Source organism: Topomyia yanbarensis, chromosome 1, assembly GCF_030247195.1.
Source record: "Topomyia yanbarensis strain Yona2022 chromosome 1, ASM3024719v1, whole genome shotgun sequence".
Taxonomy (NCBI): Eukaryota; Metazoa; Arthropoda; class Insecta; order Diptera; family Culicidae; genus Topomyia; species Topomyia yanbarensis.
Genome location: NC_080670.1, coordinates 61826058 through 61841274, shown reverse-complemented (window position 1 = coordinate 61841274; position 15217 = coordinate 61826058). Strand labels below are relative to the sequence as shown.

Sequence of the window (15217 nt, the reverse complement as noted above, 5' to 3'; positions counted from 1 at the left end):
TACTTTTCTTGTACATGATTCATTGAAGAAGCAAGGAATTTCTAGCCAAACATTTGAAAAAGGCCTACTGCCAAATGCAAACAAATCGAATTTTGATGTTCTCTATTAAAATTCTGGGACAGAACCTGTGGATAGATGTTTTCTTTTTCTTTTTTCTGTTCATTTTATCTCTTGTCTTGCATAGCCACTCTTTCTTCCTCACATATTTTAAATGGACTGGCTATATTCGACAGTCCCCCCTGACTGCATTCGACGGTTCCCTTTGGCTGCATTTGACAGCTCCCCCTGGCTACAATTGACATTAGGTTTTTTCCTATCCACACTTTCCGTCCCAGTTAAAAACTGTCTATCTGGCCATGTACATAAACATAACGCAACAATGGATTATGAAGAATTTTGATAATGATTTTATAACAAATTATAAAAGAGCCCGGCTGATATAAAAGTCCTAACTAGCAATACACTTATTCTAAAATGATTATAAAGGGATGTGTCTGATGTAAACAATATGCGCAATCAAACTAAATAAAACAGTATTCAATTTTTAAATAGAATTAAAATGAATTCGACCAAAACTTCTTTTGCCTTTTTCTCATTTTCAAATGTTTGGGTAGAATTTAGATTATTTTATCGTTGTTGCGATCAATTTAGTTTGGTTTGTATTGTTCACAATGTTAGTCGCAGAGCATTTTGGTGATCTATGGCAATTGATGACCTTTACACCCCATACTAGGTCCGCTCCTGTTGCAGCTGTTTCGCCCTGTCCGGCACCGAGTCAACCGATGGTCCAACCTGCGCCGCACTCGTCTGTCGCTATGTCAATGGCAGGGACTTGGATTAAAGGCCAAAATTTCAGCTACAGTTGGTGGTGTTGCTGCAATCGGTTTGCCTTCGGCCACGTTGGACATTCGGCTAACGGAATATTCAACGATTCCGATTCGAAGGAAGCAGCGCCAGTAGCAGACTGCTTCGGTTCAGCAATACGCTCCGGTATCGGACGAAGCTAACACTCCGACAGGACGAAGGTTTCAACGAGGGGCTCAGGCATAAGTAGCAGAGTCCTTGCACTGTCTGCTTGTCGAGTGAACAATTCCGACGAAACCACTGCCGCTCTCGCCAAGTTTGATCACCGTAATAAGTGCAACGTCAGCGGTATAGTGCCAGGATTAGTCGAGAACAGTGCCAGGACTGACTTGCCAAGAGCTACAAGATTAAATAGCAATGCGTTTTTAAAGTGACCAGAGTATAACGTAGAGGCTTTACCAAGATGATTTATTCAGCAGAATAAGATAGCAAAATTACCCAAAACATAAGACCTGGCTGCCGAAGTGAATCCACACACATCATCACCTACAGAGGCAAGCAATATTGGAACGCAGCGAAATTTCTCACAATGAATTGATCTCGTTAGGTGAAATTCCAGGAAGTACAATTTTCATAGCACAATTTAGTCGACCGAAATTGTAGTCCTCAGTCGAGAGAGAGAGTGACTGATAGAGTAGCAGCAGCTAGGAATTTTCTTTCGAAAGCTAGCAGCGGTTTCGCGTATCCTGCGCTAAGTAGAGAGCGTTAAGACAGATCTCCGAAACATGTCAAGTGCTATCAGATGAGAAAAAACGTCGCATCTATGACCAGTACGACAAGGACGGTCTGCTGACCAACGGTTCCGTCCGGTACCACCATAACACACGGCACCGGCGACACATATATTCACAACATACTAATTACTTATCCTTCCGAAAAAGTAAATAAATTGACTATGCAATTTATCATTCGCTGCCTAGTTATTTCCTGCCAATTTGAACACGACAGCAGTTGCAGAAAGCTTTATTGCGGTGCAAAAATGATGGCAACTCGGGATATAATATAAATTTACATATAATTTCTCCTCCCTGCTCTGCATTCTTATCACTCCTATCAAATTCTTCTTACTCCTTATCGTCAGTGCCGAGCACTGTTTTTCATTTGCCGGCTAAATCAACGACAATACGATAATCGTCAATCGACGAAACTTTTGCTGAAATGGAACTTGAACACGAATAATAAATAATTGTTCCCTTCGAAAGCGATAACCTTGTTGTCCTCATGTTTGCAGCTATCATACGCTGGTATGCATTCTGACCAATGGAAACGTTTTTCGGTATGGGCATTGAACGATCATTTCAACAACTTATCATCGACCGAATTCGTTACCTATAAAGTTCAGGTAAACTTCACCACCTAAAAATGAGTAATAAATCGGATCATCTTGTTAGGACTTAACCCACGAGCAAACAAACAAATGTGTACAAATCCTTATCCATCATCCAGAAAGCAATCGTTTTATAGCCCAATGCTTGATCTTACGATTCAGCATATGCCACCGGGTTTTGCATCGAGCGCCGATTGGTCAATGTATGAACCAGGGGTGACATTACGCATCTCGAAACGAAAGGTTTATTGTATTCAAGCTTGTGTGAAAAGGTCGATTCGAATTGGTTGCATAATGTGGCACCAGGTTCCCATTGTTCCAATCCTCATCCCTCTTGAGTTGATAGTCTTTCAAAGAGCATCGAAAGTATTCAAGTAATGTAAATTTTAAAAGTCCATGTAAACAAGTCTTACTTAAACAAGCACACTGAACTATCAGAAAAGTGAGGTTATACATTTTCATGCAATGCTCTATGTTTTTGACAGGTATATGAATGAATCATTTCAGCATCAGTGATGCCAGGTCTATTCAAACAATAGCCTGCAGTGAAAATATAAAAGTCTGCAGATTGCTACAAAAATCTTCAATAAATTTGACATAGAAATGTAGTATGTATATATTTTAAATTATCAAAAATGTTGAAGGCTTGTGTATAAATTGGCTGGCATAGGCTTTGTTTTGCTAAATATTTGTAATCTGCAAAACATCTGCAGTGAAAATGCAAAATCTGCAGATTTACTAATATATATGCAGATCTGGCATCCTTTTAGTATTCCCCACAGGAAATTCATTCAAATGGTGTAAAAATGCGGGGAAACAAGGCAAGATAGGTATTCAGAATATGGGGTTAAATGAGCAGCTTGCACTATTTTTGATTTTTTCAATAGTTAGAGGTACCAAATCATCGCGGCAATCGGCAGTAACGAATTGGGGATAAAAAAGGAAGCATCCTATCATATAAAATTTTTTGACGAGAAAGGTCTATTATTTTTCAATAATGCTGAACCCTGTCATATTCCAATACACATTAGAAATTGATATGCTATGCAGTGCAAGACAAACAGATATCTTTATTTTTATTCCTTCGTTTTTCGCATCTCTTGAAAAAGGCCAAAACCTGTGGCCGAAACGTCGAGCAGTATACAATACCCGTTATGATTTAAAATGAAGACCTTATGAAGACCGCTGTCGTTTGTTAGGCTTGTACACCCTTGCTGAAAGGAGAATGACAACGCATGCAGTCTTTGTGGCCAAAATACTGCTGGATGAATACGATGTTCCTGGCCTACTAGCACAAAAGCATCAAATGCATTTCTATGCGTTATCTCGTACTCTTCGCCAAAGAGTTATGCTTGTTCCTGAAATGAGACCAACTGACTATGCTGCCAACAGTCCTGTCATCGCAATGATTCGGAGATTCAACGAGTTTTCCGAAATTTTATTTTAACCTCACCGCATCTGGATTTAGAAGACGAATTGAATCACACTAGTTTTAGGAAATTTCATTAAGACATTAAAAGTTAGATGAATAAAATAAAAAAAGACTGAAAAGCCGAGGAATAAAAAACAAAAATTATAATAAACATTATCCGGTCGTGTTTATATACTTTAAATATAAGCAGATATCTTTAATTAAAATGAAAATTGTTTTTGCTTGTTTATTTCATATGGCACAGTACGGTAATTTCATATGGCACAGTACGGTGTCATTTTTTTCGTTTAACACGAAGGTAACGACATTGCGTGATTTGTTGATGAAATGGGCTTATCATTTAAAAATCTGAACGGATTGATAAACATTGGCATTGGTTGGTTTGGAATGGATTCACGTTTCCAACATTGCTCGAAAATGGTTTGGAATAGTCGAAGATGGTTTGAAAAGCGTCACAATAAAAATTGAATTGCTCGAACTTCACGTTTTGACAGTTTCAGTGCCCCATATCCAGCAGCAAAACTGAAGAAACATATCAAAACAAAAACATAAATTTTGTTGCCAGAATTATTGAAGAACTCGAACATAGAGTATGCAAAGTGGCAAGTTACATCAAATTGAACGAAGTTCGAGTAAAAATGGATTGAGCACCGTCTATAGAGAATAGTTGCGCAAAGAGTGTCGTCAAAAAAGCCTACCTATCGAGCACAATTGGAATCCATCTCTGATACCTCTGCAGAAAGGTTGGTTTCTAATTTTACTCGATAGGTAGACTTTTTTTGGCTTCACTTTCTGCACACTCTTTGCGTACATTTATACTAAGGCCTTTGGGATTGAGATTGAATAGATTTGTTGTAATTTCTTCAAACTTCTTAGCAATACTCTTTTTTTTAAATTGCCTAAATTTTCTAAAATTACTGGAAAAATACGATTTTATGCAGTATAAAGTATAAAGACGCCGGTTATTTTAGCTTCTGTTTGCTCCGGAATAGCTACACTGAAAAAAATCCAAACGTTAATTCTATTTGCTTCAAACCGCTTAAAATTCATATGAAGAAGAAATGCTATTGTTATCACGCGCACACACACCTTCTATGTGTCAACTGTATAAACTATGTATGCACACACATAAGTTATATATGCATATTGTTATAGAATGGGGTTATATGTGCCTAATAGTTGTGAAATGTAAATATAAGATTAATATTTCTTGTAAATACACACATTAGGTTTATGTTCCAGCAAATAGTGTCTATATGCCTCCGTTAATTGCAAAAATCTATGTGTAAAATCAATAGGCATAACGTTTACTTTTTTTTTTTGAGTGTAGGAGTAAAAAGCGTGTACTAGAACAAACCTTTTAATGGTTTCAAAAATAATTTTCCCGGGAGACCATAATATCTCGCCACCTTTTTCATATACTTCTCTTGAAATCTACAGCTGTCATATTCCGGGAAAATAACAAGAATGTTAGTGCATTCCAAAATGTTAAACTAGAAAGGTGTCAGCATATGTCGTTGTTGGAACGTATAGGCAGGTAATATAATTTAGGCGTCCTTTTTCACGATAGAAAAATAATGATTATTTAAAATTAATAAGATGATGTTTGGTCGGGTCTATTGATCTTTCTATTCCCGTCGAAAGCAAAAAGCGCTGAATTATTTCGTGATGAAAACAAAATATTTTACCTGCAAATATCGATCCACAGAAGGATGTGGCCACCATTACCGTACCACAGTGACTCGCAGTAGAGCCCCTTTCCAAAAGCATCCTGATGCTTTGACAAGCAATTATTGTGCGAACTATGCTGGTGTGTGTGCCTTTGCGGCAAAATGAGAACAGATTTTATTTCATTCACACACGGTAGGTTAGTTAACCGATATGGTGTGCTGAAATCAATGCTTTCGATTTTCGCCAACCAAGTTGTTCGAGTAAGAAATAATCTGGCTCATCGCTCATTGATGCATCGTTGAGGAAATTGCAATTCAATTCAATCATACTATACCAAGGAAAGAAAAGTTCGGAAGTGACTTGATCGTAGAAGAAATTTTTGTGCAGATAATCGTACAGAATCAGGTTTAATCGCCACAAAAATTGTTCATCTTTAACTACGTTGGAAGTGAAAAGCAGATAAGCTGTGCAACGCTGTGACAGTCATTTTTACAGGTAAGAAATCACGAAGTAACAGGCGATGATTTTTTTCTGGAAGATGACAAAATACAATGGCTGCGGGATTTTTTCCCCTACTGCTTCATATACTTTTAAAACTATTTTCAAACCGTGATAAACATAGGATCGGTAATGAATGCATGATTCCATATACTTTTGCGTCATAAAATTTAATATCTAGACATTAGGCAAGAAAAAAAGGTTGCTAATGAAGTTAATTTTTCTTGCACGATAAGCCCGATCGAGGTTTCCTGTCTGGATGTTGCTGCGTATGTAGAAAGTTTTCAAGGACATTATGTTCCAAAACAGTTTTTTGGGATACGAATAGTAGTCGTGCAACTAATATGCGTTTTACTATAGTTGTATACTTATCAGCAATCAAGGAGGAAGTCGGGAAATGGTACCCATTGCTGATTTCTATTTATATTGAAACTAGTGAATCTAATTTCGCTAATGTGTGGAAGGCTTTTGCCGTTTTATTCTCTTATCACCGGTGTGTTTCATTGATAATCAATTTCAGATAAATACATTGATGTACAGTTACGAATAGAATAAAAACCTGGTGCGGATGTACTCGAGTGCACTGGAACTGATATGATTATTCGTTCGCCTAAATTTCGGTTGGGGTACCGGAGGAAAACTGATTACGTTCCTAGAAGTATTAGCTATCTATCATTGCATTTCTTCTAATCCCACGCTTGACTCGAGCTGATTTTCAAAATGCGTAAAGTTTAGTGTGAATAATATGGATACTTAAAATCTGGGACTTCAAATATACTTTTTAGTATGATTCACGCGATACATCTTCCAGTAACTGAACAGAATGTCAGTGTGCCGTCAGGATAAGTTAAATACATTTCTCATGTACGTATCCACACATACCGTTCGTCAAAAATAGCCTCATCGTGTTGCATGTCAACATATCCGTAGAATCGGCATGCACCTAATTTTGACGTGCTGTACTGTTGACGGAAGGCTGCCGAATCGTGTAAATGATAATTTTAAGTACTTATTTCTGTTAATTTTTTTAAGGCTACGCGAACTTCGGAACAGTTAAAATGTTATCAATACTAACCAATCCAATAAAATTCTTAATTATATTCCGTACATAGCGAACTAACTATGATATTCTTTCTTATATTTAAAGCGGGCTTGAACGACTAAATAATACGTCACGAAAATATGAGTGAGCACGCGGAGGCTAGGGGTGGTAATCATGGTGCTAGATCAGGAGTCAGCTCTACCGGTGCGCACTATGAGGGTAGCATTGAAGACATTGACCGACAGCTTGAAGCACTTGATCAGGAAAGCGATTCTGACTCGGAATCGCTAGAGGAACTTGAAGCATGCGAAAACATCGAAGTTGTCAACAGAGCTAGTGGCTCGGCTGACGGCTATGACGACCAGTCTGGGCCAGCTCTGGATGTAACCGTTCGGTATACGATTTGTTTGTTCTGCAAAAAACCCTTTCAGTTAAAGAAAGAACTAAAGAAACATCTCTTTGAGCACATGAAGAATCTAAAACCAATGAAAGAGAAGAAGATTGTCGAAAAGAAGTTCAAGTGTCACAAATGTTTCAAGACGTACACCGAAATGTCCCGCGCTGAAAAGCATATGACAAAGTGCAAAAAGGTTTCCAAACTACTGCTTGATATGAGCAATACGACGCCCGACGGGAATCGAATATTGAGCGGTGGGGCCGACTACGAAGGTGGTGGCGGTGGCGATAAAAAGAAGAGCGGTAAATTTCGGGAGCCTACCTCACCAAGATCACTGGTCTTTGATCCTGAGTCGGACCAGGATGAACGATGGGAGCATCGGGAACGCAACACGGTAGTGCATTTTGATGAACGGACCATGGCGCGGGGTGGTAGCACAGATGAATCTCCAACTTCGCCACCGGCTGTCAGCGGTGGTGGTGGTGGTGGTAGCTCGTATTTTCAGCAGTATCAAAGGTGTAAGTAATATGTCGAGTAAGTAGAATTGGGTTTGTAACGAATAGTACTTCTCTGCGGTAATATTTGCAACGGTCGTTATAGTTGTTAAACTCTTTCGAAATCAACATATGCGACCAGTGATATGTTAAGTGCACTGGTCGTTTATTTATTTAGTTTTACAGTTAACTCTCTCTATGTCGATATTGAAGGGACCATCGACATAGGGAGAGACTCGATCTCTCCCTCGATATAGAACCGAATGGTATTTTACAGGACATCTACATTCAGGACATCGTACTGCATGCCGGAAAACGAAGATACAGTCGTGATTCGCTGGTTGGGCCACAGCCTTGTCCACCTAACGAATTTGATTCGTTAGTTGGATCGACTGACAAATGTTAAAAACTCTCCAAAGGAGATATTGGCAGTGTAAATGCATCTGTTCACATCTCTAAATATTGTCAGATTGATTGTCAAAGTAAATTTGACATGAGATTTTGACGTTCAGATGCTTTTTAGTTGGACAATGGTCCAACTAGCGGAGGTCCAACTAAAAAGCGGTCCAGTTAAAAAGTGTCCAACCAGCGAATCACGACTGTAGATGCAACCTGTTGAGGCAGACAAAATAGTCGATGAATTAAAACACCCCGGCACGCAATTAGTGAGGGTAAAAACTAACTCATTAAATGAGTTTCATCGTCGCAAAACGCTTAGGGTGGAAGTTTTCCGTGACTTAACTTTTTGTCGGTTCTGACAGCTTAAGTCATTAAATTGACTTTACGCTTGTCCGGACAAGCCGCAGACTCAGGTGATTCGCATTTAATGCCAAAAGATCCTGACTTCTGCGTTGCAGAAGACAAAGAGTTAAGCAGCCGGGAAACTAAGCTTGTTCATTGACCCTACTCCACGCTTTTCTAAACTTTCTTACCTCAAATCCTTGCTTTTCCTTGAGTACTATGGCTCTTAATATTTGAAAAATACTTCACCTTCCAGTCCCTTGCTAATTATATATCGCTACAATATAAAAAAATGTATACAGTTCTTAGAGCACATAAATTGTTTAGATGGTGCAAAAGACTAGGATCGTAGTACTAAGCCGTGTGGTGTCCGACGGGCTAATTTTTTCCGCTATTTCAACCAAGAATAGAATCACTGAGAACCTGCTTCCATGTCATAAGAGACGACTAACAACATGCTAGGAGTCTCTAGGTCAAAGTATTGCTCCGTACCGAAGACAACCTGAACCTGGACCTTAAGGTTTTGCATCATAGCCTTTACCCATTCTGTATTGAGTGAATCACTGACATATAGTCACCTTTTCTGATTCGTTATTCCCGATTGTGTACCAACGTTATAGATTGCTTCTGGTGGTTGTACAATAGCCTAAACAGTGGTAAACATTTCAGCACTCCAGAACTTCACTCTGTCAGAACATGTAGGGCTAACGGAAGCTAAAACTTCGTAAAATCGCACTCCTGGTTCTCTCTTCTAAATTGTCCAGTGCAATACTCTGCGTCACTCTTTCGAGTTTGAATCGCTCATATGGCAGTCTGTCTTTGCCAGTATAACTCCTTTCCTTTCCATTCTTCTACTGGACCGCCGATCGATCAAGAGCCCTTATATTTATTATGCATAAGAAACATGTCGTATGCGATTTGGCATTTAACCCAATTATGAAAACGTGTCTGATGGGGAGAATTGAGATGCCAACTTGTCATTAACATTTCGCAGTGAATTTCTCCACATTCATTTGGGATATCTTTTATACTTTGTACGCTTGCTTTGTACTGCAAACTTTGGAAATGATCAATGAAGCAATAATAAGAAGCAATGAAAGAGGAACGGATTTCAATTCATGTGCACCGTGCCGAATGGAATATTTTGTATGTTTGCTTGTTCACTCATTCATTTTGTGCAGAACAGTCATTCACTTATTTTCGATTCAAATGCAACTTCAGTTGCAAACTAAATCGTTTTGACGTAGGACTTACGTCTTTCTTTACTATACTGGGTGTCATTTCAAAATTTTCAAAACGGATGCGTTACGTACACTTTGAACCTTAATAACTTTTCTCCTACTAAAGGAATTACTAATATTGTTTCATAAATCGAAAGGAAAACGTTCAACGCTTGCTATTGATACCATGTTTGCTATGTAAAACTTGTTTAAAAAGTTCAAAAACTACTTTTAATGCGAATCAACATTAATGCTAGAACCTATAAATATGGGTGTCACAGTTTTTCTTAAAGCCAGACGTGTCTAAGCCACAGAGCAGAACACACGTACATGTGCTGCTCAACGAGAAGCTGCATTTGGACTACCAACCAGCTACTGCCTTATCGCTGCCAACCAAGAACTGTCGTCGCCCTACGTGAAATTCATCGCTCTCAGAAGTGGACAGAGTTACTAATTCGCAAGCTGCTCTTCCAGTGCCTGGTCCGTGAGATTGCACAGCATTTCAAAACCGATCTCTTCCGGAGCTCAGCCGTAATGGCCCTCTAAGAAGCCAGCGAGGCCTGCCTGGTTAGTTTGTTGGAAGATACCAATCTGTGCGCTACCATACCAAGCGAATAATCATCATGCCAAATAATTTTCACAACAAACGGTTCTTATTAGGACCACAAAATCGTTCTCAGAAGAATTACAATTGAAATTTCCATTTCGTGCTTTGGAAAATAACTTCCCTCTTATCGGGTTAGTTATTTTCTATAATAATATCCGAAAAATGTACGATAAAACTAATAAACTGACCAATAGGACGGAAGCAAGAAAATACCTACAAAAATTTGAGTCAGAAAAGTGACAATGACGGAAAAATGCTTCGATCGTGTCTAAGTGTTTGATAGCTGAAGTTGCCGATTTGTTTTCCAACGTCAATTATTTGCGCTGTACTGTACGGAACAAACAGATTTTTGCGCGATTCGTTGGGAAATAATCAAAACAATTGTGTAGTAGATTCCGTAGATTTTACCGTAAATTTCGATAGATTTTGTAAAAGCATTAATTATCCTGCTTTGATTGGTGGTTTTTGCAAATCTTTTAAGAACATTAGTGAATGTGGCAACCTTGCTACTAAGCGAAAGCCACACCAAAAAGAATGATGAAAATATTTCAATTTGTCGCACAAAAGGATGGACTTCCATCTGCACTAAGAAGTTTACAAAAGAGATCGCATTGCGATATACAATGCTCATTCGATGTGCGCTGCGAAAGGGGAATGTTCGTGTATTTACGCAGCAGAAGCGAATTCGGACAAGGTTCGAATCGTTAGAAAGGATTCTCGTCTGGTATCACCAAAAATAGTTATCTGAAAACCGTTCTTATTAGAATGAAAACATAATGGAGAAAGAATTGAATTAGGAAGTTCCATTTAATAACTTGGATTGAGTTTGCGCCTGTCAATTCTTCTGTACATGTACCAGTGATTCATATAAGCAAATGTTTATCAAATTAATCTACAAACCCGTAGGTTTTTGCAAGTCCTAGAAAATCAGTGAATGTGGCAATCTCATTCGACATGAAATTTCCAGTAAACATTCATTCAAAAAGTGCATTGGCTCAAATTATCCATGAATGTCATATGATATGCCCAAGTTTAGTCCTACGTCAACGCCGCGGTTATGTCCCGGACATTACCCACTCCTAGTTTTTAGAAGCTGGCTCTGAGTTGGATTATCGAGCAAAATGCACCAGACATAGATTATACAGCTTACTTATGCTTTGAAGCTTACATTATACAGCTTACGTTATTAATCCTTTGAACTGACGTCATTCGATGCTGCCTGAAACTTAATTTAGCTTGAAAGTGAATGAATGAGGGAGCGTTGATCCTGAATGTTGATTTTGGTAAATTCAGGCAGAAAAGGCTACTGAATTTTAGATTTGGCATCACTGATTGTCGTGATTTGGAGCCAATACTTTCGTATACGTCTCAACAGTCTGATTCAATTATAAATTTAAAGGGATCTGTTTCACTTATATCTAGCAGGCCTGTTTAAATTCTCATAGGAAATTGGTTCAATTTGTGTATTCTGGTAATGCGTTGAGAAGATTATAGCTTTTATAAAATAAGGAGTTCGGCGTACAAGATTTCTTTACGCTTAACAATCTCAAATTGCCGGATTGTCTGGTTGCATACCGGTGCACATTTCCTCCGTACACAACTGTGCGAACTGCGATGTAATTTTATTTTATTCTTTTTCTGCATTCTCCAAGATTTTGCTTATGACATTAATGTATAGGATAAACAAAAGTGGTCCTAGTACACTACTCTGTAGTATACCAAGATATGTATGCAATCCTCTGTTAAAAATCACAAACAGTGAAGTGTGATCAATTTACACTTATTTCGACTATTATTTCCATGATATTATTTGATTGTGTTAGGACCAAATAAACTACAAAGGGTTATTTTTATCCAGAGTTCGATAATCCCCATCTGATTAAAGGAACACATTTTTAGAAGCCTGAATGTTCTAGAACAAAGTTGGGCATGAGAGGGATAAAGGTTTACCAAACCTAGCGGCCGTCGGGTTATTACTCCAGATGTTGGAACTTTCTAATCGACAGAACAAAAAACTAGGTCTATACTGATTTCTCATTTTGATAGCAGTTCTCGGTGATAAAAAAGACTATACTAAATATATCATATGCTATTTTTAAATTTCCCGTTCATAGATGATACCCGGAAGGACCAGTGATTTGGAGCGCTTTGTAGCAGTAACGACCGAAAGTCGCTAAGTCCTATGTTATAAGTGGTTTAATCTAGAGCATGGTGTGAGGTCCGAAATTGTTGTTTTTTATTGGATGCTATTAGAATCAGTGGCTAAGCTACACGAGGATGGGAACATGACAGTTCCCACTATGTATTGCATAATAAAAGACTCAGGATACACAAATGAACACCCATACAGACACACAAACCTATGTTCGATTATTTGGTTTTCTAGCGCGTTAAGAGTCGAATCAATTTTCAAATGACAGTAAAGCGAAACGCAAATAAATATGTTTGAAATGTGAACTGCAAGCAGAAGTTGTGGAAACTATGGGATAAGTTTAGAAAATATACGGTAAATATTATTGCCCATAATTTATTTAAACAGATTATAAGGATTGTGATACTTGCCACATACTTTTTAATTATTACAGTTATTATACCTACTTGCATTAATGGGGATTTGACATTTATTTCATAATATATACGAGCATAAAGGCACACAAATACACATTTTTCTAATTAAATTACACTTACAGACACACATTTCAGAATATAACTTCAACTATACACACCCTAGTATATAAATCATTCCGCAAATTCAGTTTGATTCGACTGAATTTTCCAAGGCGGCTAAAGGAAACTGAGAGTGTAGCATTTACGAGATAATTATAAGTATTTAATAAAAGAGTCAAAACCTCAAAAATTCACATACGATATGCAATCAAATTCTCGAAACCTCTCCACGTGCGGAAAGTGCAGATGATCTCAAACTTGCGATGGTACGATTCGGAACTGCTTTTGCGCCACTTACTGTTAGGTATTTGCCTTTATAGTACTAGCGAACCAAAATATTGGGCTACACTGCTTTATGCGAGAATCGATTATTTGTTGCAAGTAACGAAACTTCTAAAACCCTTAATTTGCGAAAAATTTATTAAACAAGTGAGCTTATAGAAATCACAGCAGGAATAAACCAAAAAAACTCAATATTAAATTATCAAACCAAAAACGCTGAGGATGCGTGATGTTCGCCGTACTAATTGTTTCGACTGAGTCATCTTAGTGACGCTAATTTCTACACGCTAGCATGATTCCAAAATCAGATTTTTTTCTCTTCCACAATATTGCTATTCCGTGAACTTGCATCATCGTAAAGGACACCAATGCGAGACGGCTGCACATTCCGACCTAATTAAAACCAAGACTATATGAATACAATAACTGTTGCTAATGGACTGCTATCTCATTAAGCGGCTATACCAAAATTTATCTAATTAACGCAATTCCAATAATACACTTTCAAATTCACTTTTCGTTATATTCAACAATTTAAAATACAGTAAAAGAAAAAAAACAAACCAATGCACACAAAAATTGTGTAGAATATAAAACGAACTAGCCTAGTGCGTGTGTATATCATTATATAACTACTATAAAAACAGCTATGGGTAACAAAACATGTTGACTAAGCGTGATTAGTTCAATCTGAAAGTGGTAAAAAAAGCAGAAATCATACAGCAAAAAAGTAATGGATAGCATTCAAACAACAAGCAAGATTTGTGTCTGTATAGCTGTAAGTAACTAGTTGATATACATCAGTGAAAAATGATAAGATTTTAATGGAAATTAGCAATTATAGTGAACAGAAAAAAACATATATCAGGAAACGATTTACCCTCGTTTTCATTCTGATCCATATATTTGTATGAATGACCATGTGTAAGTGATGAATGTTCGCAGATTGTTTCGGAAGCCAGTGTTTAAAGGTCCTAGATGCTTATTGATCGTTAATATATTGGTAGTTTTCTCCCTAAACTGATTTGAAAATTCGTGGATATTGTTAATTTTCTTTTAGTCATTGCTATTGCTGTCAACATTTTTTACTATGATCAAGTACTGTGTGTAGAAATATCTTGTGGAGAACACAAGCTTCTAAAATATTTCAAAAAAGCGCCGCAATTTCGTTTGTAGTTCCAAGTAATGAAATGTTATCATTTATCGATGCCTAATTATAAACATATTACATCCGTGTCCCGCACTAATCAAGTACATATGTTGTGCTAGTCGAAATACATTAAAAGTCCTATGAATGGAAAAAATTCTAGCACAACAATGAAAATTACTCCCGGATTATGTCTAACTTCTGGCAAGTAAGATTTTTCGCCCAAAACTACAAGAAAAAATCCTGAATAGTTGAAGGTATAAACGGATGTTAATGTCAACTTCTTTTTCTCAAATGTATTCAATAAATTACCCATATACGAATTTCAATTATTATAATTTTATCCGAAAACAAACCTCATCATTCCAATATTCAATCAATGATTTGATTTTTTTTTTGTTCGTCATTTGACATCTAAGACCTAAAGACGCAGAGTCGCTCTGGATCCTCCCAGTTAAGCTCAGCCGGAAACGAACCGGAATTCTGACTGGTTCCAGCTCGTATTCCGATTCCAGCGACACAACTAATTCTAGTTAGAATCGGTTGTGTCGCTGGAGTCCGTGTACGAACTGGAACCAGCCAGAATTCCAGTTCATTTCCGGCTGAACTTTACTGGGCTCTGAATAGACTCGCTATCTCTATCTTAATCTTCTTATTTATCTGTAAGTGTTGTGGGTGAATGGAGAACAGTGAGTCTAGTTATGTAAGGTATGCAAACTGGGCTGAATGGAACTATCCAAGTCAGTCTTGGATATCACATACATTTGGAGCAGCATCAGATGTTGCTTTAAGCTGTTCTCAACTCCTATTCTTGATGGTCACATCATT

General features: G+C 37.7%; 1 protein-coding gene across 2 annotated transcripts; it reads left to right on the top strand.

Annotated features, from left to right (window-relative positions):
• The first annotated feature begins 5472 nt into the window (after positions 1 to 5472).
• LOC131677763 (uncharacterized) lies at positions 5473 to 14712 on the top strand. 2 transcript variants are annotated; one of them, XM_058957790.1, is made up of 3 exons: positions 5473 to 5789; positions 6940 to 7765; positions 12408 to 14712. In XM_058957790.1, exon 2 carries the CDS (start codon positions 6975 to 6977, stop codon positions 7755 to 7757), a length of 783 nt encoding a protein of 260 aa, XP_058813773.1. In that variant the 5' UTR covers positions 5473 to 5789; positions 6940 to 6974; the 3' UTR covers positions 7758 to 7765; positions 12408 to 14712. The 2 variants fall into 2 exon arrangements, with proteins under 2 accessions (XP_058813773.1, XP_058813772.1); XM_058957789.1 differs by having other exon boundaries at positions 5479 to 5789; positions 6940 to 7749.
• The last annotated feature ends 505 nt before the right edge of the window (positions 14713 to 15217 follow it).